Here is a 25933-nt window from a genome sequence, read left to right as displayed (position 1 = left end):
GGAGGCTACCATTGATCACAAATTGAACTGGACTAGCCATTTAAATAATGTGGCTACAAGAGCAGGTCAGAAGCTAGGACTTCTGCTGCGAGTAACTCACCTCCTGACTCCCTAAAACCTGTCTCCAGCCTTCAAAGTGCAAGTCAGGAATGTGATGGAATACTCCCCACTTGCCTGGATGAGTGCAGCTCGATCAACACTTAAGAAGGTTGACAAAGCAGTCCACTTGATTGGCACCACTTCCACAAACATTCACTCAACCGTCAACGCACAGTAGCAGCTGTGTGTACCATCTACAAGATGCACTGCAGGAACTCACCAATGCACCTTAGGCATCACCTCCCATCTAGAAGAACAAGAGCAGTAGACACATGGGACCACCACCACCTGGAAGTTCCCCTCCAAGTCACTCACCATCCTGATTTGGAAACATATTACCACTCCTTCACTGTGGCTGTGTCAAAATCCTGGAACTCACTCCCTAATATCACAGTGGGTGTACCTACACCACATGGACTGCAGCAGTTCATGAAGGCAGCCCACGGTCACTTTCTGAAGGGCAACTAGTATTGCTGGCCTAGCCAGCAAAGCCCACATCCCGTAAAAAAAATGAATAAATAAACAAAAAGATCCTGCTAGCAGGAAGGACGGAATCAGCTTTGTATACAGGAAATTAGAAGTGTTAGGGGAAACCTTAAACCAATGCTGCTCAAGCTGTCAGAGAGTTAGATACTTTAAACTGTTTTGTGTCCTGTTATTCAGACAGTTACAACTACTCAGGAGTTTACGGTAATACTTTGCTTTAAATATTTGATGGCTATCGTAAAAGATTTTAGTCTGTGATTCTATATTAGAACTAAAAATATGTTTTACATATTTCTAGTTTAACATTGCAATGTACTTATGCGTTATTAACGTGTATTGCATGTTAGGGGCTGGTTTAGCACAGGGCTAAATAGCTGGCTTTTACAGCAGCCCAAGGCAGGCCAGCAGCGCGGGTTCAATTCCCGTACCCGCCTCCCCCAACAGGCGCCGGAATGTGGCGACTAGGGGCTTTTCACAGTAACTTCATTTGAAGCCTACCTGTGACAATAAGCGATTTTCATTTCATTTCATGTTAAATGGCTATTTAATAAACTTGTGAATAAGTTAATAAAATATAATGCTTCACCTACTTTTCTGGAAACAATTTTAGAAACCCCCTCTCTATATTCTCGTAAAGTGGGGAGATACAACATTTGAAGAGAGACCCCCAGACCTCTATAATATATGGGTAATTATAACTTAGCTGATCATTACTGATCATTATTTCAAGGACTACCTGGTCGAAGGTGATGTCCCTTGATGATTATCTTCCTTGGTCAGGGAAAGAGCGGTTCACTTGCTCAGAACCAAAACAATTGCCTGAGGGGAGTGGCTATTTTGAACTCTGAAGAGGCTGATTATTGGGGGATCCTGATGCAGTATAGCCTCCAAAAGGGGCTAGGGTCCTAATTCATTTCAAAGACACAAGTTAAAATACAAAAAAATCTGAAACATGATCATATTCCATCTCCAAACCATTCACTTCCAGATGTAAGGGAGGTGGGACAAGGGGTGAGCAACCAAGGATGAAAGAATCATCGAATCATAGATTTTACAGTGCAGAAGGAGGCCATCTGGCCCATCGAGTCTGCACTGGCCCTTACAAAGAGCACTCGACTGAAGCCCACGTAGCTACCCTATCCCCATTACCCAGCAATCCCCACTTAACATTTTTTGGACACTAAGGGGCAATCTGGCATGGCCAACCCACCTAACCGGTATATCTTTGGACTGTGGGAGGAAACCGGAGCACCCGGAGGTAGCCCATGCAGACATGGGGAGAACGAGCAGACTCCGCACAGTGATCCAGCCGGGAATCGAACCTGGGACCCTGCTAACAACTGTGCTACCGTGCCATAATAATAATAATTCTTCCGGCACTGCTGACCAATCAGACGGTGTTGCCCACGGTGCTGTGGGCCTGTGCCCTGGCCCGGTGAACAGCGACGGTAGGCAGCCTCCTTCCCACCTAGGGTTCAGGGCTGACCACCTCTCCTCCACGGCGTCCAGCAGCGTCTCCAATTGAGCCGTGGCAAATCTTGGTGCCACTCTCCTTGCTGCCATTTTGTTGGCTGGGATGGTGTGTGTGCGGAGTGAAGTGTGCATATGTGGCTGCAGTTTATCAGCCTCCTGTGTGTAAATCCTGGACCTGGTGAATGCCACACTGTTTCACATTGGAATCAATTGTGTTCCACGTGGCCCCGGGGTAGCCCCTTAATGGTCATTGAATTGGTCCAGGTGCGACTCTGTACCCGAACAGGCGGCGGAATGTGGCGACTAGGAGCCTTTCACAGTAACTTCAATGCAGTGTTAATGTAAACCTACTTGTGACAATGAAGATTATTATTATTATAAGTCAGTTTTGCTGCGATAGAACTCCACTAATCCTGCCCCAGCGTCAACACTTAGTCTCAGGAACGGAATATCCAGCAGGTTATCTTTGTGGCATCTCTCTCTGACTGCAAAGTAACATTCACTATCTCAGTCAAAAAGCAAAGACTAAAGTTTGATTTTTAGGGCAATGTAAGAACACTCCGATTATCCAGAGTGATCCAAGGTTGCCAAAGGGAAGATCAATTAGGATTTTGACAATCTCTGCTGGAATTAGTTATGTTTGGACAATGGGCAGGATTACATTGGCTGTTTGCCTCACAACTGATTTGCTTTCCCTCAACACCCTTTGGGTTCTTGTGTGAAGAATTGTCATGTGGGCAAGGCATCAGGCACAACCAGTATCTGTGGAATTGAGTTGCAGCCAATACCTTTGAATGGAAAAAGCATCAAGTTAAAGAAAGGAAACATAATATCAAGTCTCACACATAGCTAATAGTCAATATTCTACAGGCTAAAAGCTGCGTAAATATTATCATTTTCAATCGGGGAATAATTATCCAGAAGGGAGGAAGAAAAGTAAAGACAGAAAAATATCCCCTACTTTCTTGGGATGGAGAAAATAATTACCACCAGTTCTCTATTCTTTTAAAGTCCCATTAACATTTGTACTTTTCAACTGAGAGATATGGGTCTCTTTTAAATGCATTTATTATATGGGAGCCAAGAAAGCCATGTGGGCGTCTGGGCTTGGGGATGGGTTGTTGGGGGGGGGGGGGGGGGGGGGGCGGTAAGGGGGACTATATTTTGCTAAAGTAAACAAATCTTGGCTCACTTTTCTTGTTTTCTTTAACATTTGATCTTTGCATTTCCTTGAGGCAATCCCTACAGCCACTACATTGACCTCTCTGCAGACATACTGTGGAGTTTTTTTGGAAGATTCTATAACTATGCATTTTTTCAATGTGGCAGTGAATGTCTCACTGGGAATTTGCATTTCTACACTTGGCAGAGAACATCTGGGCAGTGCTTCAATGGAAGCATTGGTATGTTTGACAAATGCAGTTATCTCTCTGTAGACATTGGCTGAATGGACATGTATCTCATTGAAGGCAGAGTGCGGATCGGGTGTGATGCATCTGGCAATTGTATGTCAATAGTGCAAGTATTCTAAAGAGAAGTAAGAACTGCCAAGATCTTTAGTTGATGATATCATTGATGGAAAAGCTTTAACTTTGTGTAAACATGACTTCTGTATGAAACCATTGAAGTGGCAGTGACTCATAGTAAGAAGAGAGGCACAATAGCTTTATACTTCATAATGCAAATATTGATCTCCCAATATAAATAGTGTGAGACTTTTTGCATTTTCTAACAATGAAGTGGACTTGTGCTCAGATAAAATATGCATCTCTGTTTGGAATATTGCAGTCTAGTATAGGAATAGATTTGATGGGCTGAATGGTCTCCTTCTGCACTGTAAAGTTTATGATTCTATAAATAAATTGGAACTCCTGAAGTACTCGGTGTGCTTTTTAAAAATGAGTGAGGATTAAATGGGAAGTCATTTGTATGAGTTCAGAAATATTTGAAACTTTTGGATAAAATGCAAGGTACTCTACATGTTTGGAAAATCCTTTGTACTAATTGCTTATCTTCCAGAGGCATGTTGAAATATCAGGCAAATTTGGATCAACACCCGCCTGGCTGCATTGACCCGAATAAAACATTAGTCAATGATTTCCCTGCACCAGAGTATCCTGCAGAGCCATTTCCAGAAGGCTATGCTGAGCAAGAACCTGGGATGGAGAACAACTCTCAGAGATTCTGCACTGAAGCCCCCAAATTTCAGTCTAATTTACAAGAGGTATGTAAAATTTGGGTGCTCTGATTGGGACATTTGATTTTGCCTTTATTTTTGAGAGTAACTATTGCTCCCTTTAATTTTTCTTGTGTGTGGCCTGTTTGTTGCATTCAGCAGGCCGTTCTGTGTTGCTGTGTGATTGCGTGACCATACAGCTATAGAGGATACATTGGTAGCAATACATCAAAAATGGCTTGGTTGTTGGATTGCAATAATTTATTGAATGTTCAGACCATAATATTTAGAAAATTTTTTTTTGAAGAGTCAAACATGGGACTGTTACCCACTTGGTTTTATTTTAGGTCTTTATTTTTGATAGCTATATAAGACCATAAGACATAGGAGTGGAAGTAAGGCCATTCGGCCCATTGAGTCCACTCCGCCATTCAATCATGGCTGATGGGCATTTCAACTCCACCTACCAGCATTCTCCCCGTAGCCCTTAATTCCTCGCGACATCAAGAATTTATCTATCTCTGCCTTGAAGCCATTTAGCGTCCCGGCCTCCACTGCACTCCGCGGCAATGAATTCCACAGGCCCACCACTCTCTGGCTGAAGAAATGTCTCCGCATTTCTGTTCTGAATTTACCCCCTCTAATTCTAAGGCTGTGCCCACGGGTCCTCGTCTCCTCGCCTAACGGAAACAGTTTCTTTGCGTCCACCCTTTCTAAGCCATGTATTATCTTGTAAGTTTCTATTAGATCTCCCCTTAACCTTCTAAACTCCAATGAATACAATCCCAGGATCCTCAGCCGTTCATCATATGTTAGACCCGCCATTCCAGGGATCATCCGTGTGAATCTCCGCTGGACACGCTCCAGTGCCAGTATGTCCTTCCTGAGATGTGGGGCCCAAAACTGGACACAGTACTCCAAATGGGGCCTAACCAGAGCCTTATAAAGGCTCAGTAGCACATCGCTGCTTTTATATTCCAACCCTCTTGAGATAAATGACAACATTGCATTCGCTTTCTTAATCACAGATTCAACCTGCATGTTTACCTTTAGGGAATCCTCGACTAGCACTCCCAGATCCTTTTGTACTTTGGCATTATGAATTTTCTCACCGTTTAGAAAGTAGTCTATGCTTGGATTCTTTTTTCCAAAGTGCAAGACCTCACATTTTCTCACGTTGAATTGCATCAGCCATTTCCTGCACCACTCTCCCAAACTGTCTAGATCCTTCTGCAGCCTCCCCACTTCCTCAGCACTACCTGCCTGACCACCTAACTTCGTATCATCAATACTTGCCCACTCATATGGGCAAGTATTGACAATTATAATACAGCCATTCAATGTTCCATGCTCTGCACAACATTTTAATTTGGGACAAGCAGTGAGTTAAATTATCTATTATGCAGCTTCAACCATTTCAGTTAGGGACTTAACTTAGGGACTAATGAAAGGCTTTCCTGAATATGTAAAGCTGAAATCTTCCGACTTAATTGTAGCCCAAATGTGGTTGTCAGCCAGCAGGTTCTGGTTGTGAATTTTCCCCACCCACGAGTAAGGGCAATGCCAGAGATAAACATTGCATTCCTCTTACATTGACTCAACAGCCACCTTAATTCAGCTGGATTGTCATGTTATTCACCCTGGGGTAACACGGACTGCAACATGATGCAGATAAATGATAAAGCATACGCCAAACGTAGGCGTTGGTTCAATAAGATTTATTGAACTGCAGTAACGAAGCACACAGCTGCCTGTGGGTTGACTCTCTACTACTCTAAGTAAACTAACTCTAACTATCGAGACCAGGCTAGCTCTGATCCACGTGTAGAAGGTGTTGAATGATTTGTACACCCTGGCTGTCACTACAGTTGTCACCAGTCGAAAGAGGCGGAGTGCTGATGCCTCTTGTGTTTTATAGTTACACCCCTCTGGTGTTCTGTCTGGTGATTGATTGTGTTCTGTTCTGAACGTTGATTGGCTCACCTGAGTGTCTGTCATTGCCTGCTTTTACCTTATGATTTGTATGGGTGCATATTATGACATCCCCCTTTTTAAGAAAAAAATTGTCGGTTGCTTATAGCATATACAACATATTTACAGAAGTAACTATTTACAATAATTGGTGAGTGAATGCATATGTACATGTAAGGTGTCTAGCGTGCATAAACATAACAATATCTATATACAAAGGAACTATTTATAAGTCTAGTTGTTGGGGCTGTCGTCGGATTCTTGTGGACCACCTGAGAGGTGGAGGTGGGGATGATAGTGTCTTGACAGGCTGGCATACAGCCAGACTGGTGGCCTCGTGGAGCGAGGTGTCCGGATAAGGCTTAACGACATCTGGGAACGTGAGATCCGATGGTGGGCAGGCAAGTTTGCGTCGTGCCCTTCCGCTGCACCTAATAATGGATCCATCAGCCATGCAAACCACAAACAACCTGGGAGCAGCCTGTCGAACAATGACAGCTGGAGCTGACCAGCCTCCACCAGGTAACTTGATGTGAACAGCGTCCTTCGGAGAGAGCACTGGCAGATCAGTAACATGAGCATCCTATGTCAGCTTTTGCCGGATTCTGATTTGCTGCATCTTTTGCAGCACTGGAAGGTAATCCAGGTCAGGTAAATGAATGGCCGGAACAGTCGTCCGCAGGTTACGATTCATAAGGAGCTGTTCCGGAGACAGACCGTTGGACAGAGGGGTTGCCCTGTACGCCAGAAGAGCAAGGTTAAAGTCTGAAGCTGGGTCCGTAGCCTTGCAGAGCATTTGCTTCACGATATGGACCCCTTTTCCGACCTTCCCATTAGATTGCAGGTAATGAGGGCTCGAGGTGATGTGCTGGAACTGGTATTGCTTTGCGAAGTTGGACCATTCTTGACTATAGGAACGGGGACCGTTGACGCTCAGAACAGTGAGCGGGATACCATGCCTGGCAAATGCCTCCTTGCAGGCCTTTATGTCCTGGATGTTAGGTCGAACAGTTTCACTACCTCGGGGTAACTGGAGAAGTAATCAGTCATAAGAGGTCAACTCCTACCTTAGACCACGGAGAGGTCACAATCTCGTGCTGCTGGAGCGTTTCTTTGAGCTGAGCAGGCTGGAAGCGCTGGCAGGTCGCGCAATTGAGGACGACGTTTGATATATCCTCATTGATGTCGGGCCAATAGACAGCCTGCCGGGCCCTGTGCCTGCACTTCGCAATACCGAGGTGTCCCTCGTGGATCTGCGTGAGCACCAAGCTCTGGAGGCTGCGAGGAATGACGATGCCATCCAATGAACCCCTCGACAACTGTTAGGTCATCCTTTACATTATAGTATTGGGGGCATTGCCCTTTCTGCCAGCCATTCGTGAGATGATGTATGACCAGCTACAGAAGAGGGTCCTTGGCGGTCTCTTCTTGAATGATGGCGATATCGGGAGGGTGCTGGCACACAGTTGCACCAGTGCTTCAATGTCGTGTATGAAGTCTACCTGCTCACAGGGCGAGGTGATGGCACGCGACAGAGCATCCGCGATGATTAGCTCCTTTCCAGGTGTGTAAAACAGTTCGAAATCATACCTGCGGAGTCTAAGAAGAATGCGCTGGCGTCTGGGCGTCATGTCATTTAAGTCCTTGTGTATAATGTGCACTAAGGGTCTGTGGTCCGTCTCTACTGTAAAAGTTGGGAGACCATAGACATAATCGTGGAATTTCACAATGCCAGTGAGAAGGCCCAGGCATTCTTTCTCTATCTGAGCATAGCGTTGCTCAATGGGGGTCATGGCCCTTGACGCATAGGCCACTGGAGCTCAGGACGAGGTGTCATCCTTCTGGAGGAGCGCCACCCCAAAGCCGTCCTGGCTGGCGTCTGTGGAGATTTTAGTCTCCCTCGCTGGGTCAAAAAAAAACTAGAACAGGAGCGGTGGTTAGCTTCGCTTTCAACTCAAGCCACTCTGCTTGATGTGCGGGTAGCCACTGGAAAGTGGTGGACTTCTTCACCAGATGCCTGAGAGCCGTGGTGTGTGAGGCGAGGTTGGGAATGAACTTCCCTAAAACAATTACCATACCCAGGAAGCAGACGACCGCTTTTTTGTCCTCTAGGGTCTTCATTGTGTTGATGGCCTTGACTTTGTCCGAGTCCGGTTGCACGCCCTGCTGGGATATCTGATCATCCATAAATTTAATTGACGACATGCCAAAGGAGCGTTTGGTTTTGTTTAACTTATGCCGTTGGCATGTATACGTCTGAAGACTTGTGCAGACGAGAAATATGTTCCTCCGGGGTCGTGAAGCAGATGATGGCATCATCAACATAAACCCGCACACCCTCAATGCCCTCTATCATTTGTTCCATTATTCGATGAAAGATTTCAGAGGCTGAAACAATACCAAACGGCATGCGGTTGTAGCAATACCTTCCAAAAGGTGTATTAAATGTGCACAGCTTTCTGCTGAACTCATCCACTTGTCTCTGCCAGAAGCCACGCGATGCATCCAGCTTTGTAAAGAATTTGGCATGTGACATCTCACTTGTCAGCTCCTCCTGCTTCGGGATCGGGTAGTGTTCCCACATAATGTTATGGTTCAGATCCTTGGGATTGATACAAATGCGCAGTTCTCCAGAGGGCTTCTTGACACAGACCATCGAGCTGACCCAGTCAGTTGGTTCCGTCACCTTGGATATTATACCCTGATCTTGGAGCTCCTGCAGCTGCACCTTTAGACGGTCCTTTAGAGGCGCTGGCACCCGGCGTGGCGCATGGATTACAGGTATGGCATCAGGCCTGAGCAAAATTTTATAGTGGTAGGGCAGCGTGCCCATCCCACTGAACACATCTGGGTATTGCAATAGTAGCTATTCAATGTCAGCCTGAAGAGTGATGTTAGCAGAGGACATGGCACTGGACGAGATGGAGTAGCTTGCATGCATGGGCACCAAGCAGAGAAGCCTTGCGGGGCTTGACGATCTCAAACCACAAAGTGGCCTTGATGGCCTTGTTAGACACATGCAGGTGACAGGACCCTAACGCAGTGATGGCATTGCCATTGTAGTCAAGCAGCTGGCAGTCCGGCGGAAGAATTGTTGACTGCCTTTAGATACGAGCAAGATCTGCTTGGGAGATTAGATTGGCCGAAGCACCGGTGTCCAGCTTGAACCGGATGCTACAATGGTTAACTTGTACTGTTGCACGCCACTCGTCCGCAGAATCCATATTGAGGATGGGTGTATGTGTTGCTGAATGCGAGTAGGCCTTGTCATGCACGGTGATGATGCCCACTCGATATGGGGACTCCGGGCAGTCGTCTTCTGGATCCGTGGCGGGATCAGGTTCCAAATCCAGCAGCCCTTGCTGCACACTTCGAATGCGTCTATGTTGGAACTGGGATTGCTGGCCCCCTATTGGAGTTGCAGACCTGCACAAGGCCGCATAATAGCCAGGAGTCTTGCAGTTGAGACATCGCCTGCCTCTTGCAGGGCATTGCCGCTTTAAATGGGCAGTGCCACAGTTGGGGCCCATCATCACGTTGACGTCGTGACGCAGTACGGTCAGCCGCCGCTCGCACCTGCGCTGTGTGGTCTTCGGCCGCTTCGTTCTCCCGACCGTGGTGCGCATGCCTGGTACCCCTGGAAAAGCGAGCGAAATGGCCGCATTTGTCGATGCTCATGCGCCGCATTCGGGCGATGGCCTGTACACTCTCAGCCTCGTGGGAATCAAGTTGGTCCTGCTCTGCCGACTTAAGGCGGGAATAACGACTTTTCGCCTGTTCATGGACTTTGCACGTCTCGATGGCTACTGGCAGGGTCATATTTTTTATTTTTAGGAGCTGCTCCTACAGGGTGTCGGATTGGACGGCAAACACGGTCTGATTCCTGATGTGGGAATCAACGGTGTCACCGTAGTTGCAGGATTGCGGTAGAATGCACAGATGAGTGAGAAAAGACTGAAAATGCTCATCCTTACCTTGAAGACGCTGCTGGAAGACATAACGCTGGAAGCTTTCATTGGTTTCGACTTCACTTGGTCTTGTCCTCACCGTCGGCAAAAGTGAGCAAATTGAAGATTTGGATGGCCTGGTCCCCCGCAGTCGATAGGAGCAGCGCAGTTTTTCGGGCAACGGATGCACTTTCGAGGGCCGAGGCCTCAATGTACAGACTGAATTTCTGGTTGAAAACCCACCAGTTGGCGCCAAGATCTCCGGAGATCCGGAGCTGTAGAGGTGCCTGGATCTTTTCCATGCCGCTGGAAGGCAGTTGCTGGTCGTCGGTGAATTTCCAAAGGTAAATTACTTAGAAGCAGTAGCCACTCCTGGTATCATGTCGTGTTATTCACCCTGGAGTAACATGGACTACAACACGATGCAGATAAACAATAAAGCATACACCAAACGTGGTTGTTGGTTCAATAAGATTTATTGAACTGCAGTAACGAAGCACACAGCTGCCTGTGGGTTGATTCTCTACTACTCTAAGTAAACTAACTCTAACTATCTAGACCAGGCTAGCTCTGATCGACGTGTAGAAAGTGTTGAATGATTTGTACACCCTGACTGTCACTACAGTTGTCACCAGTGGAAAAAGAGGCGGAGTGCTGATGCCTCGTGTGTTTTATAGTTGGAAGCCCCCCTCTGTTGTTCTGTCTGGTGATTGGTTGTGTTCTGTTCTGTATGTTGATTGGCTCACCTGGGTGTCTGTCACTGCCTGCTTTTACCTCATGATGTGCATGGGTGCATTTTATGACAGGGTGGTCGGTAAATCCCGCCAATGTTTCTCTTATTCCAAGGAGATGGACCATGGGCGTGTCTCCTGTTAAAATCTATCAGCCTGCAGTCTGCACGTATTTACAATTGGCAGACTCCAGTTTATTGCACTAACTAAAGGCTTTCCTGATTATGTAAAGCTGAAATCTTCTGAGTTAATTGTAGCCAAATGTGGCTGTCAGCCAGCAGGTTCTGGCTGAGAATTTTTCCCAGCCATGAGTCAGGGCAATGCCAGTGATAAACATTGCATTCCTCTTACATTGACTCAACAGCCACCTTAATTCAGCTGGATAACACAGCAGCCAACTCTTCCATCCATGTTTTGGCAATGGAGGTGTACATTTCTGCAGGTAATCTCGAAGAATCTACTCATCAGTAGTATCAGTTTGAATCTTGTGAATGTTATGATTAAACCTTTGCCTGTAGGTTTGAGACTGAGTGGAAATGACATATTGGCTATAGCTCAGATGGTCAATGTCGTTAGATAGAATTTTCAGGGAAGGGAAGAGAGAATAGTTTTAAGTAATTATGGTGATTAAAGTACAAATAATCAATTGGAAAGGAGAAAACATAATTAAGTACAAGTTTAACAGTAACCATTGGTGATAATGAGCTGATCTTAAGTAATTATTTTAAATTTTTTAATTTTTTTATAGAGTACCCAATTTTTTTTCCAATTAAAGGGCAATTTAGCGTGGCCAATTCACCTTTACTTCACATCTTTAGCCATGATGTGGAGATGCCGGCGTTGGACTGGGGTGAGCACAGTAAGAAGTCTTACAACACCAGGTTAAAGTCCAACAGAGGCCATTCACCTGAAGAAGGAGCCGTGCTCCGAAAGCTCGTGTTTGAAACAAACCTGTTGGACTTTAACCTGGTGTTGTAAGACTTCTTACTGTGCTCACATCTTTAGGTTATGGGGGTGAAACCCATGTAGACACGTGGAATATGTGCAAATTCCACAAGGACAGTGGCCCAGGGCCAGGATTCGAACCTGGGTCCTCAGCGCTGAAGTCCCAGTGCTGCACTATCTTAAGTAAATTTAATGGGTAGGAATTCTCTCCCAAGATTAATAACCAAAAGGTGGACAAGAGGAAATTGCAGGAGCTGCAATGTTTCACTAAAATGCAACCAATCTAAAAGCCTGTGGGGGTAATTTTAACAGAAGAATGAACTGAAGTCAATGTAAAGTAAAATTGGCAGCTGAATAAATTACTCTGCCAGTTGATGAGGAACATTGGTCTGGATCTTGAACTTAGCAGCGGGCTTGGAGGCACACACCACTGACTGCATTAAAAACTGGCTGCATAAGAACCTTGCTCTCCTGACTGCAGCTTGGCTCCACTGGTGTATTGAGAGAGGAGGCGTAGTGACACGGTGTGATTCCAGTAAAGCCACGGCCCTTTGATGTCAAGAGATGAAGACACACTTCTTGAGATCTGCCTGCAGCTCAGTGAGAGACTAAATGTTTTTAATTATTTTAAATTTACATTCCAGCACCCTCCACCAGCACTGCTCTCCAACCACGCACCCCGCCACCCCCACCATCCACTGGCACCCATGGCAATCGCACTGCCCCTCACACCACCATCATCGCTGGTACCCCAACACCTGCAATGGCACTGTAACTTATGGAGTCTCCACTTGTGTTCAAATCCAGAAGTTGCAATGCATCTAAATAGGCTCAGAGGAGTGCAAATTGAGCAAATTGATAATTCTGCCAGGATCGTTCAGAGTGTAAACTTGGGCTGAGTGCACTGAATATGCATTGCTATTTGCAGTGATTTATTTAGGGCTGCCGGGGGTGGGGCACTGAGGGTTGGGGTCTGACTGGGGAAGGATCTGAAGGGAATCTTTGGGCAACCCAGCGGGCTGTTGCTCAATTCAGGGCGAGCCTTGCCAACGATAGGGGGAGCCTCGCAAACGATTGGGGTGGAGGGCAGAAGTGTTATTCTGAGATCAGGGCCATGAAAAACTGCTCTGATCACCGAGGTTCCAGCCTTGTCAGTTTCTTCAGTTTCCATGGCGTGAATCACTTCTGGCTCCAAAAAAATGTCAAGTGTGTGTGGATTGCGATCTGGATCACGCCAATCCACTCGGTGGGAATCGCACCTCATTTCCCACCCCACGATACCACACTTAGAAAGTGTTTGGGAGTCTATCCCTAGTAACCAAAAATATAATAAAATACAGTCAATTTCCATGGACAGCATGGTCGCACAATGGGTAGCACTGCTGCTTCATTCCGCCACGGTTCAAGGTTTGATTCCCGGCTTGGGTCACTGTGTGCGGAGTCTGCACGTTCTCCCAGTGTCTGCGTGGGTTTCCTCCGGGTGCTCCGGTTTCTTCCCACAGTCCTGAAAGACGTGCCTGTTAGATGAATTGGACATTCTGAATTTTCCCTCCGTGTACCCGACCAGGTGCCGGAGTGTGGCGACTAGGGGATTTTCACAGTAACTTAATTGCAGTGTTAATGTAAGCCTACTTGTGACAATAAAGGTTATTATGAAAGAGAAAGCCTCACTTGATCAACTTCATAGCTTATCTCTTTAAATAATTCAGTGTTACTAATGCAAGAGTTAGGATTGTTTTGTCCAGATAATCCATATGATGATGCATAGCTTCTGTACAAACAATATTTAAATATAAATATAAACTTCAGCTTTTCTTGCTTTGGGAACCCTGTCCCCAAAATCAAGATGCTTTGCTTTCCCTCCCAACCCTTGGGTTTGAGATGTTCTGCACAGTGTATTAGAGAATCCCAACTTCCTGCTTTCCCATGACTTTCTACTCCAACCGCTCCCCATGGGTCAGATAAGTTAAAATTCAGCCGTATGTTTGTGGGGACGAGCAAAACTAGAATCCATTTATAGAAGATGTTATTGCGAAATCAAATAGGGAATTCAGACAAAACTCTTTAGGTCAAGAGTAGTTAAGAATCAGGAACATGCTACAACAGTTGAAGTGAATAATATTGATACATTTAATGGGAAACTTGATAACATGTATCCATTTGCATTTATATGCTTAAACAACCGAATTGGATGAGGAAGATTGAGAAAGCTCGTGTTGAGCTTAGTTGCTGGCATGGGCTAGTTGTACTGAATGGCATGTCTTAAATATTCCACCTCATTCTTAGTAATATTCCTTCACACAACTAGCTGAAAAGAAATTCCCACGCCTGGTTCATTGTTGTGTCCCAATCCCACCGAAAACTACATCATGACGACCAGCACAATCCATTTGATCCATCTGAATGGGTTACTCATCTAATTGAAAGCATTTCTCAATGGATGTTCTTCAATGTACAATTTTACTATTTTAAAGTAGCCTTAGCATATGCCTGTTGTGGCTTTTGAACCTCCTGTGAGAAAATAAACTGCAGACACGGGAGGGGACCCATGTGACCCCAGGAAACTATTATTGAAGTACCAAAATAGAGGCTAATTGAACTTTTAATTGATTCTCCATCGCTGCCGGCAGGATAGCCATTGCTTCCGGGAGTCCACCCCAGGGAACAGTGTAAGAAAGCAGTAATATGTCAGGAAGTCAGCCAACACATTTCTTTCAGAATTCCCTCCATTCCAAAGCCATCTCAATGTATTGGGAAGTTCCTGGCTTTTCTGTGTCTTTATCAACCCAATACTTACTAAACTTTTGCAATAATGAATAGTGCGGCAATTTTCAGCCAAGAAACCCACGAAGTTACAGAAGTGCGTGAGCCCATACACATTTGGTGAACAATTCAACAACTTATTGAAATTAATGCCACAATTAAACTGGGGAAAAAAAATCCTTTTGATGGAGGATCTCACATGACCATCCAGAGCCCATTTCTCACTACTTTGGGCTCATTTTCCTCTGCTCATTAATTTAATGAAAATCGTAACCAGGAAAACGGATGATTGAGATCAGCAGAAATTAAAATGTGCTTTTTATTCATTGTGGTAATTAGGAATTAAACTACGTTAATATTTCCCTTATATTCTGAATAAACTGCAGTCAGCTGGATTATGATGAAAGGTCATGACTTGAAACGTTAACTGCTTTTCTGTCTCCACAGATGCTGGGTGCGTATTCCCAGCATTTTTTGTACTTATTTTAGATTTCCAGCATCTGCAGTATTTTTCATTTGATTCTTTTGATCAAATCTGGATATGTGCTGTTTATATTGAAGACCCATTTGAATTTTGCCTTTACTGTTGAACCACAGTTACCACTTTTCTTTTCAAATTTAGAGTACCCAATTTTTTTTTTTTCCAATTAAGGGGCAATTTAACGTGGCCAATCCCTGCACATCTTTGGGTTGTGGGGGTGAGACCCAGGCAGATGTTGTAGCCTTCGCCTCGTTGATTGGCCAACGGCGGATCCTATTAGGGTGGAGATCAACCTGTCCACCCTGTGCCCTGGCGTGGTGGGGGGACCTGCTGGAATTCTTAACGCTTGAAAAGGTCAAATTTGAACTGAGGGGAAGGATGGAGGGATTCTACAATTCATGGGCGTTATTCATTCTGCACTTTTGAGAATTGGATCACATCAAATATTAGCTGTATGTGTTAATGGTGACTGTGGGTGATTCCTGTTTACCTTTTGTCATTTGTTATGTTAACATGCGGGCTAATGTTTAGGGTTTGGTGGGAGGATGGGATCGTTGTTATTGATATGGGGATTGACATTACATTCGTTACTGATTATTGTTTATTGTTGGGTGTAAATTTGGGAGAAAATGTGAAAAAGGAGGGGAATAAAAATACTTTCTAAAAGAAAGCGATGTGGTTGACTTTTAACTGTCTCCCCCACTGAAATTGCCTAGCAAGCCACTCAGTTCAAGGCAATTAGGGATGGGCAACAAATGCTCGCTCAGCCAGCGATGCCCACATCCCAAGAACGAATAAAAAAAATTGATAAAATGTAGGAATGCAGGAAGGTAGGAAATAGGAGCAGGAGTAGGCCATTCAGATGCTTGAGCAAGTTCTGCCATTCAACTACAGCATAACTGATCTTCTACCTCAATGTGGTTTCTCTGAACTGTCCCCTATTTCCTTGATGGCTTTAATATTTAGGAATTTATTGACCTCAGTTTTGAGCCTCCACAGCCCTTTGGAGGAGAGTTCCATAGATTCACAATATTCTGACTGAAGAAATTCTTCCAAAGCTCAGACCTAAATGGCATACCCTTCATTCTGAGACTGTTCCACTGGCTCTCGAACCCCCAAACCAGGGGAAGCATCCTTCTTCCATCTATCCTGTCCAGTCTGTAAGAATCTTTTATGTTTCAATGAGATCACCTATCATTCCTCTAAATTCTAGTGAATAGAGGCCCAGTCTCTTGAACCTCTTCCCATAGGACCCTTCTGTCTTCCTTGGAATCAGTCTGGTAAACCTTTGCTGCACTCCCTATGTGGCTAGTGCATCCTTCCATGGCTAAGGAGACCAAAACCACACACAATTCTCCAGGTGTGGACTCACCAAGTCTCTGTACAATTACAGCAAGACATCTTTACTACTGTGTTCAAATCCTCTTGCAATAAATGTTAGCGTACAATTTGCCTTCCTAATTGCTTGCTGCAGCTGTATGTTAGCTTTCAATGACTCATGAGCAAGGACACAAGATCCCTTTGCACATCAATTCCATTTTCCAAATCTCTTCCCATTTAAGGAATACACTGCAATTCTGTATTTCCTTCCAAGTGGGCTAATTTTTCCACATTATCTTCCATTTGCCATGTTCTTGCTAGGGCTCCTTGATGTCATACTCGGTAAGATGCTGCCTTGATGTCAAGGGCAGTCACTCTCATCTCACCTCTGACATTCAGCTCTTTTGTCCATGTTTGAGAAGTATTGTTCTGTGTTCAGCTCAGACAGTTCATTCAGTACATGTAAAGAAAATGCATAAGGCAACCATAAAATACACAACGTAAATATATAGACACAGGCATCAGGTGAAGCATACAGGAGTGTAGTACTACTCAGTCGAGAAGAGATCATATCAGCATGTAAGAGGGTTGTTTATGAATCTGGTAACAGCGAGGAGATTACAAAAATGGTCTTTGATATGTCGGCACACACATAATGGGCGGGATTCTCCGGGAATCGGCGGGGCGGACAGAAATGGCGCAGTGGAGTGGTGGCAACCACTCTGGTGTCGGGCCACCCCAAAGATGCCGCACCTTCAGGGGCTAGGCTGGCGCCGGAGTGGTTTGCGCCCCGCCGGCCGGTGTGGAAGGCCTTTGGCACAGTGCCAGCAGGGGCCGAAGGGATTCTGCCGGCCGGTGCGGGTCCGCGCATGCGCGGGAGCATCAGCGGCTGCTGACGTCATCCCCGCGCATGCGCACGGGGGGTGTTCACCTTCGTGACGGCCATCGCGGAGGCTGACACGGCCGGTGCGGAGGAATAGAGTGCCCCCACCACACAGGCCCGCCCGCGGATCGGTGGGCCCCGATCGTGGGCCAGGGCACCGTGGGGGCACCCCCGGGTCCAGATCGCCCCCCCCCCGAGGACCCCGGAGCCCGCCTGCGCTGCCAGGTCCCACTGGTAAGGGACCTACTCCAATTTACGCTGGCGGGACCTGCGTAGAAATGGTGGGACTTCGGCCCATCGCGGGCCATAGAATCGCCGGGGGGAGCCTGCCGACCGGCACGGCGCGATTCCCGCCCCCGACCAATCTCCGGTGCTGGAAGATCCGGCAGCTGGCGGGGGGCGGGATTCACGCTGCTCCCCGGCGATTCTCCGACCCGGCGGGGGGGTTGGAGAATCCCGCCCATGATATCCAATATCACAACTCTGAGCAGCATGCAAATACTGATGCTTTGTCTAGTTTGCCATTACAAGACAAGCATTCATCTGAAGAACACTTCATCAACATCCTGTGTTTCCTGCTCATGGATAATGTACGGTCTGTGACTTCATCTCAAGTTCAGAGATCCACAAGAACTCATCCAGTGGTAAGGAAAGGTGATGAACTTGGTCCAATATGGAACGCTGTCAGACGTTCAGAGGAAAAAGCCAGACCTCCGCCGTACCTCCTATGACTTGAAACGACAGTGCAGAGTGGAGTTCTGTTATGGGTGTCCATATGATTATTCCTCCGTGCTTGCGTAGTAAAGACCAACTAAGGGACACCCTGGTGTGGTATGAATGAAGGAATTAGCATGTGGTTATTTTTGATGGTCAGGATTAGAAGCTCAAATTGAAGGCAAAGCTGGGCAATGCCAATCTTGTGCAAAACTAACGAATTCTCCACTATTACAACCATCAAATCCATGGGAATGACTGACACAGCCATGGTAGAGAATACACATTGATTAAGGGACACATGTTTTTAGCGATTGTGGGTGCATACTTCAAATGGCCGGAAGTCGGGAGCATGAAGTCAACGACAACTGAACAGACCATTGAGAAACTAGACAAAATATTCTAATGGTTTGGAACACCGGAACAGATTGAAAGTGACAATAGTACCACTACTTGAAGGGGAACAGTATACACCATATCAAGTCAGCTCTCTAACATCTGGCATCAAATAGAGTGGCCAAATGTTTTGTGTAATCTTTGAAACATCTATCAAAGTGACGAAGGACCAGGGCACATCGGCCACAAGAATGAATAAATTCCTCATGTCTTATTTGAACACTGCACACGCAAGAACATAGAGTTCACCAGTTCAAAAGGAAACTGCAAACACATTTGATTGATTAACTCCATCTGATACTTCAGAAATTGTCAAACAGCAAGCACAAATTGCTAAGAGGCTGCAAAACTCTAAAATGCGAGTATTGAACCAGGGAGGAAGAGTATGAGCTAGAAGCTACACCACCAACGAGAAAGAAATAGCTGCTATGACCCGAGCAAAAACCAGTCCAATTTCAAACACCGTACAGATGGATGATGAAAGCGTTTGGCGACCTCATGTTGATCAGCTACTAGCGTCACAAAGTGAAATCGCCGAGACTTGTTCAGAAGTTCTCCCTTTGGAAATTCCAGTGATAATTCGGGACTGAGACCAAACACAGAGACAAGTTCAGATTCTGTTTCTGAAGATTTTCAAATACCTCTGGTGACAGACACTGGAGTAACTTTCCAGGAAGTACCATCTACAGGAGGAAATGAGGATACTTCCAAGGTCTCGAGTTGCCAGGTTCCAGAAAGCTGAGTTCCACCCAAACGGAATCACGGGAGCACAATGGGTAGCACTGTTACTTCATAGCTCCAGGGTCCCAGGTTCGATTCCCGGCTTGGGTCACTGTCTGTGTGGAGTCTGCAAGTTCTCCCCGTGTCTGCGTGGGTTTCCTCCCACAAGTCCCGAAAGATGTGCTGTTAGATAATTTGGACATTCTGAATTCTCCCTCAGTGTACCCGAACAGGCGCCGGAATGTGGCGATGAGGGGCTTTTCACAGTAACTTTATTGCAGCCTTAATGTAAGCCTACTTGTGACAATAAAGATTATTATTATTACAGACTGTCTTGTTGAATAAGTTTTTGTATAAAGATAATGCATAAGTGGATCTGTTGTATATGTTATATTGTTGTTGCATTAATTAAGTAAAGGGGGAAGAGCGATGTGTATCATTTTTGCTGCTGGACCAGAAAATCCGTCTTTGTGATGATTCTTACATCTAAGCCCTGCAAAGCATGAGGATACTGAGTCCTCCGATGGGACTGCCCACTGCTGTCCCTATCTTCAGCTCCTGCTCCTTTTCACTTGTGTGTACTAATGGAGAGTGCATATGATGCAGGGGAGGCAGTGGAAAAGTGGTATTTTCACTAGACTGGTAATCCAGACACCCAGGATAATGTTCCAGTGATCCAGCTTTGATTCCCACTATGGCAGATGGTAAGATTTGATCTTCAGCCATGCTGCCTTGGTCTCTGGGACAGGATTGTTCCTCCCATCTGCTTGAGATAGAATTTTTCTGTGGGCCCTTACAACCTGCAGCATGATGCCTGGGGCTTCATAAAGGAATGGGGCAGATTCCCATTACTGAAACCCCATCTACCAAGTTGCTGCATCTCTATTGACAGTTGTATAATGCTTCAATTCTTACCTTGCAGCAACCCTTTAAGCAATCATGTATGGCTTGTCTTCATGTCCATCCCCTCCTAATGCCCTGGAGATTTTGACATGAGATACCAAAGCTATGGCTCTATTTTAAAAAAAACACTGGCAAATCCACTATTCAAACTCCAGGTTCCTGATGTGCAGCCAAGTTTCCCGACTACAAGTGGGTTAAAATGTGCAAATTCAGCCCTTAATGTCAAAACATCTTCAACTTTAATCCAGGCAAGGTTCACTCAACCTTACAAAGAAGATGAAGAGCACCATGTCTTAAGATGCGGGGAGGAAATTGGAGAGTTCAGGGATCAAACAGTCCTTGCTACACTTTCTTTATATCCTGGCAGTTAATAAATTTGGGTACAAAATGTATTCATTTGGGGCGCGATTCTCCAAAATGGAGACCAAGTGACCGCGCCGTCGTGAACGCCATCGCGTTTCATGACGGCACGAAACGGGCGCAGGGACTACCGAGGGAGCCAGCACGGCGCTGGAGCGGTTCACGCCGCTCCAGCCTCCATTTCCGGCACCAAATGGGCGCCGCGCCAACTGACGCATGCGCGAGGGACTTCTTCAGCGCGCCGGCCCCTACGCAACATGACGTGGGGGTTCAGGGGTCGGCCGTGTAACAAAGTAGACCCGGGGGGGATAGGCCGGCCCTCCGATCGGTGGGCCCCAATCGCGGGCCAGACCCCATCGGAGGCCCCCCCCCCCCCCCCCCCCCCCCCCCGGGGACGGAGCCCCCCTACACTCCCCCACAGGCCGTCCCTTGATGCTTCGCGCAGAATTTCTACCGGCAGCGACCAGGTGTGACAGCGCCGGCGGGACTCTTCGCGTGGCCCATACGGGCCGGAGAAGCGGCGGCCCCGCCGCGTACAGCGGCCCGCAACCGGCGCCGCGTCAAACGTGCTGGCACAAATGGTGCTGATTCTCCGCACCTCAGCATTGGGGCTGTGTGGCGCGGTTGCGGCGATTCTCCGGCCTGGCGTGGGGCTCAGAGAATCGCGCCCTAAATGTATCCATACCTCATGGAAAGCAATCAATTACGTATGTATTCTCCTTTCACCTTTCAGGATCTCGTGATTGTTTCTCCACACAAAAGATTTGGGAAAAAAAGGGTTATTTTTCATGTTCGGTTTTTGAAAGCAATGTATATTCTCAAGGGCGCTCAGACAAGGGGTGATTCATAGGCTATGTGGCAGTTGTTTCTTCCATTGACTAAATAATAAACATTAGCATGTCGAGGTAATGGAAAACCTATCTCAGCCATTGTGTCAGAAAACTGCATGATCTCTGTCTGTCTGGGAAGTGGGGTTTAAGAAGACAGACAGAGACACCTAAAAGACCATTAAGCAGAAAGCAAAAGTCAGTGAAAGACGAGAAGTGAGCAGGGTCTACCCTGGATGTTTGGCTGAATGCAGAGGGGTTAAGTGTGGTGATCCATCACAGTAGGATAGCATTGTACAGATATTAATTATATTTTTATGTCATGACATGAAGATACATTTGTATGGATTAAATCCAAATAAATCTGATCATTACAGTCAATCTATTGATCCACATGCTTGCTTGACTGCAGAGTAAACTCGCTGAATAATTTGAATCAAGCCTCATCTTGTCTGGTGTTAATTAAGTCCAACTTGAGAAAGAGTAAAACAATGTGCATGCCAAGTCAGGATTCTGGTCTAGATCACAAACAGGGTTTATTGTTAGAAAGCCCCCTGCTAAGCCATGCTGTCATAAAAGTAGATGTCGGGCAGAGGGGTCAGTGTCCACTCAAACTGCTTATGGGAGCTATTGGTGTTTATGGCTTGTTTAACAACCAATTTCATAATAATTGGTGGTTAATATCTAGTGTACTGAGATACATATGTGACAAAAATGAGTAAAAGATTTAAATGGTAATGTCATTCAAGTCAGAAGAGGCAAAAATTGGTGCAAACATACTCAGCCGTGCAACTGCAGTTGCAATTATGATATATCTGATGACGTAAGAATGGCCGACTCGAATGAACTGTTGTGCTCAGACTGCACAGATTCATCAAGACTCCCTCTGACAATTATTCAATTGGCTTTGTTGAATGTGGTGCTGCATTGTTTTGATTAGTTGACGAAAATGGATGAGAGTTTTGGTGAGGGTAACAGGGGTCCCAATGTTTGCACTAAAATTGGCAGCAACCCTATCCATCAAATGTTTGGGATCCCTGAGGCAATTAAGTTCTTAATTGACAGTGGGAACCCTGGGCGTGATTCTCTCAGTCCGTAAAAAATGGACCGTAAAAAAAATCCGAGTACCACCGGCGCCATCCACGTGTGGTCTTACCAGGTGGGGGGAGGGGGATCCAACCCCGGGGAGGGGGTGCGGGGCCTACCAATCGGCAGGACGGCCTCTCGGGATGGGGGCCTCGTTTGCTCTGCGCCGGCCCCTGTAGCTGTACGCCATGTTGTGTCGGGGCTGGCGCGGAGAAGGGAGCCACCGCGCATGCGCACATTGACGTCAGCCGCACTGTGCATGCGCAGACCCGCGGCGCCCATTTGATGCTGGTATCGGCAGCTGAAGCGGCGTGGGTCACTCCAGTGCCATGCTGCCCCCTGTAGGGGTCAGAATCGCTGCTCCTGAGGGCATGTTGATGCCCTCGTGAAACACGACCGCATTCACGACGGCGTCAACACTTAGCCTCAGGATCAGAGAATCCTGCCCCCTGTCTCCAGACTCCCAACTCCATGGGTGACATTTCATTGCTACACTTTTCCTACTCAGTAGAAATCCCACCTCAGAACTGCTGCTGGCCAATCTGAGACTTGCAACTGCTGGTAATTCATTTGATGGTGTTTCACCAGAATTTATTGCGGTATCTCTGGAAAAGGTAAGCGATGGTGGGTGGGATGGGGATTGTCAGTGACGCGAATGAGGGTTTCTGAGGAAAGAGCAGTGGCTGGCTCTCAGTGGGCGTCCTCCTTCCTGATGCAAGGTCCCATGATCAGGCACTGAGTAAATGAAGGCCCCCTCACTAGATGGGCGTAGTTGTCACTGTCTCTGCATGGTGAGTCCCTCACTTGCCATTAGTTTAATACCAGTGGTGACAGGATGAGGGTCTTAACTGAGCATTCATTGCCCACTTAAGGATCTTAATTGGTAACCAGGTAGGAAGGCCACCCACAAGCTTTTGAACCCCAGACTAAATTGGGGGAAACGGTAGGTGATGTTGTCCACACCCTACACCCTCCTGCCCAATCACACAGCAACCTCACTGCCTTTGTGGAGTGGAGGAAGGGAAATTCATGAAATTCCGGCCTTCATGGCAAACCAAGCCACTGATTTTAACAGAAATCTGTTAAATTGTTCTTCAGGTCTTGAACAATTGATTCAAACTTTTTTGCCACAATGGTAGTCGTCCAAGAAGTGACCTTTTTGTTTTCTGTAGACACAAGTGATCTAAAAAGAAACTAGGAAGTTTCGGCACTATTCACTTTGTGGGTGGAAATTTATCATTTTTGCACCGAGTGCTGACCAGGCGGGAAAATCGGTATGCAGCTTGCCAGATGCACAGCCAGCATTTTTCACCAGATAATCCAGCATTCAAGGGAGAATGGAGGTGTGGCCCATCACATTGGTGGGACAGGGCCAGAGAAATCTCGGGAATCCAGAGAAGGATCTCAGTTTAAAAAATAGAAGGGGCTCTTTCACATGCACATGGGCCTATCAGCAGGAAATACAGAACAACATTGGGCTCTGATTGGTGGACACCTCTTTTGAGTGGGAAAACAGTGTGCCAGATGTTGAAGGTGGTGAAGACTTAGAGCATTTCAGATGGATCTCTTGATTGTCTGGTGAGATGTTTCTGAACTTTCATTGAGTGAAGCAACAGCCAAGTTTCTGGCATTTGGCACGACAGCCTGTGGAAAGAGTGAGGTCGCAGACCTTACATCAGGGTGCGAACCTGCGAAGCCTTCAGCAAGGGGGAAGCACTGTCCTACGGCCATCTAGGGGAGCAGTGGGTAACCCGACCTCCAGGTCCGGGCTGAGGAGGGAGGGAGGCGGGCAACCGAAGATAGAACAGAGGCAAGGCCAGGGCAGGCCAGATAAAGCCAGAACCAGCCAGGAAACCAGTCAGGAGCAAACGGTCGTCATGGCTCGAGGCCGACAAGGGCAGGTATCATGGCTTTCGGGGATCAGCACCCAGTGGAGCGACTCGACCGGAGCCAGAAGCCAGGGCTGGGTGGCGCCCCGCAAGGGCAAGGGTGAGAGCAGAGGCCAGGACAGATAGCCAACAACCAGATAGTGAGCCAGGAGTACACAAATTCATCTAGGCTCGAGGCCCTCTGCCTGAAGGAGAGGTGTGAGCAGTCAGGAGGTGCAAGGGCCAGGCATGCATTGGCGTTGTGGTATTCGGGGAGCAATTGGACGACTCGACCAGAGGCCAGGGTTGAGAGTGAGAGGACTAGGGGGCAATTGGACTGGCAAAGGTAAGAGCAGAGGCCAGGTCAGATAACCTGCAGCAACAGCAGCCAGTGAGCCACCACTAGTTCACCTGCGAGTGTAGGTTAGTGAGGAGAGCAGCTGCAGGGGTGGTCGAACCCCCAGGCCAAGGCTGACAAGGACAAGGAAGCCTGCTGTTTCTAAAAATTCATGTTCATTGAAATCAAGACAGATCAGTCAATATGAAGAGACACTGAGTCTGGAAGTCAATTACGCAGAAAGTTGAAGGTGAGGCAAGAGGACGAACCTGGGCAAAAAGGTAGTTTGGGACTTTAAAAGGTTTGAAGTATTGAGCATTGTCCAAACTGCAAATTCATCCTCAGCAACAACATCCACAAAGAGTGATGACCTGTCTGATGACTTTGACCTACTGATTTCCAGAGACAATACATTGCCTGAAAAAATTGAACAAGAAGAATTGGACACCGAAATGGACCTTGAACTATAAGATACTGTTCAAGCTCATTGTTTGCAGCTGAAGTGGGGGAAGAAACCCAATCTGAAGACATTGCCTTATGGCCAAAATTGTTACACTGGGTATGATCGAATATTTCATACCTAATGGACCAGAAAACATTAGTACTGTAACATGGAAAATTGAAGTTTGAAGTTTGAAGCTGAAAGCAGTTTAAAAGTCTTCATGAGTCCCAGTTTCTGAGGGTGAAGAGAAAAGGCAAGGCAGAAAGGAGAAATTGGTTGAATTCTTCCGGACACCTCTAATGCAGTCCATTGTTACGTTTGCAAATTATTCCCTGACGCTGGTAAATGAAAAGAATTAGTTAGCAACGGGTACTCTAACTGGAGAAATGTTCGTAGAGATATCGCCGATCATGAAACTTTCAGAAGTCATATTAAGGCTATGAGTGCATTCGTTCAAATATGTAAATTATCTGGAAGGATTGAGTCTGCGTTATTGGCTCAGTCTGAAAAGGAAATGTTCTTATTGGAGGAAAGTGCTGAGACATGTTTTCCCAGTCAAACTGCTGTTTTCTCTGGGACTACCTCAAAGAGGACATGATGAGTCATCAGTGTCAAGTCAGAGAGTTAGCTTTTTAGCCTGTCTTGAATATCTCAGTGAATTTGGTAGCTTCTCAAAGAGCATTTGAACAGTTATCAATATTGTGGCTTGGGGAAGACCAACATTTTAATGCACAGAACCTACGATAACTTCATCATTAATGGCAGAGCGGCTCAGAAACCAATTCACTAGTGAAGTCATTGATGCAAAATACTACACCATAATAGTTGATTCAACACCATGTGGACCAATTAACATTAATTTTAAGATATGTGAGTAATCTCTCTATTTTGTCCAGTTGCAATTCCACAGAGTGTCTGGAGACAACTGTTTTGGAAATCATTGCAAATTTACATTTGGATATCAAACATTGGCATGTGCAGAGCTTTGATAATGGCGTAAATATG

General features: G+C 46.3%; 1 protein-coding gene across 3 annotated transcripts in view; it reads left to right on the top strand.

Annotated features, from left to right (window-relative positions):
- The window catches only part of LOC119977555 (NADPH oxidase 4), a 239104-nt gene that overhangs the window by 91737 nt on the left and 121434 nt on the right, over positions 1-25933 (top strand). For all 3 annotated transcript variants that reach the window (XM_038818627.1, XM_038818626.1, XM_038818625.1), the window contains exon 9: positions 4078-4282. In XM_038818627.1, the coding sequence (XP_038674555.1) occupies positions 4078-4282 (205 nt within the window). The remainder of the gene's footprint in view (positions 1-4077; positions 4283-25933) is intronic.

The sequence above is a fragment of the Scyliorhinus canicula genome, chromosome 14 (assembly GCF_902713615.1).
Source record: "Scyliorhinus canicula chromosome 14, sScyCan1.1, whole genome shotgun sequence".
NCBI lineage: Eukaryota > Metazoa > Chordata > Chondrichthyes > Carcharhiniformes > Scyliorhinidae > Scyliorhinus > Scyliorhinus canicula.
This window is presented reverse-complemented; position numbering and strand designations above follow the sequence as displayed.